Consider the following 762-nt stretch of genomic DNA (forward strand, 5'->3'; position numbering starts at 1 on the left):
TGTATCTATGTGTCTAAAGTACTGTATTTCTTCTTGTTCTTCCTTTGCTTTTCTTTCTGCTTCTTCTTGCGCCTTTCTTTCCATTTCTGCTTTTATTTGTTTTTCTTCTTCTTCTCTTCTCGCTGCTTCTAGCGCAGCTTCTCTCTCTAACTCTAACTCTAATTCTCTTCTCTCTTGCTCCTCAATCAAACGCTGCTGCTCCTCTGCATACAGTATACACACATAAACCCTAATAAACCCTAAACCCTAAACCCTAAACCCTAGAAAAACATAAAGATATGCACTGCGAGCAAAAAAAAAAATGTCTCAACAACAACCCTAAACCCTAAACCCTAAATGAAGCTAAACCCTAAACCCTAGCACCTGAAAAACTGAAACCCCTCCCCCTCCCCCTAAACCCTAAACCCTAAACCCTAAACCCTTGAGTGTATATGTTGATACCGAGTAGAGCCCTGAGGGGTTTATCATCATATTGATGGCAATCAATAAGTTTAGGTTCTGCAGCTTCATCTGTGATTAGCTTAGAGCTGTTATATTGCATTTCTGTTTCTAGGGCCTTAAGAGCAGCAACAACACCAGCTATCCTCATATCCTTTAAATCCTCTGCTTGTGTTGTCTTCTCTGTTTGGCTGCTTTCTTGACGCACACGCTCCCATGTTGCGCTGCATGCAAACACATACATACACAGTAAACCCTATAAAAAAAAAAAAAAAAAAAAAAAAAAAAAAAAAAAAAAAAAAAAAAAAAAAAAAAAAAAAAAAA

The 762-nt window shown here is 37.7% G+C and overlaps 1 protein-coding gene across 1 annotated transcript in view; it reads right to left on the minus strand.

Annotated features, from left to right (window-relative positions):
• EMH_0013410 (calcium/calmodulin-dependent 3',5'-cyclic nucleotide phosphodiesterase, putative) overlaps positions 1–510 on the minus strand; it is a gene marked incomplete at both ends in the record, with an annotated part of 3401 nt that extends 2891 nt beyond the window's left edge. The window contains 2 exons of the mRNA XM_013499821.1: positions 23–203; positions 420–510. Of these exons, the coding sequence (XP_013355275.1) occupies positions 23–203; positions 420–510 (272 nt within the window). The remainder of the gene's footprint in view (positions 1–22; positions 204–419) is intronic.
• Between the last annotated feature and the right edge of the window lie 252 nt (positions 511–762).

Source organism: Eimeria mitis, genomic scaffold (assembly GCF_000499745.2).
Source record: "Eimeria mitis Houghton genomic scaffold, Emh_scaff471, whole genome shotgun sequence".
Classification (NCBI taxonomy): Eukaryota; Apicomplexa; class Conoidasida; order Eucoccidiorida; family Eimeriidae; genus Eimeria; species Eimeria mitis.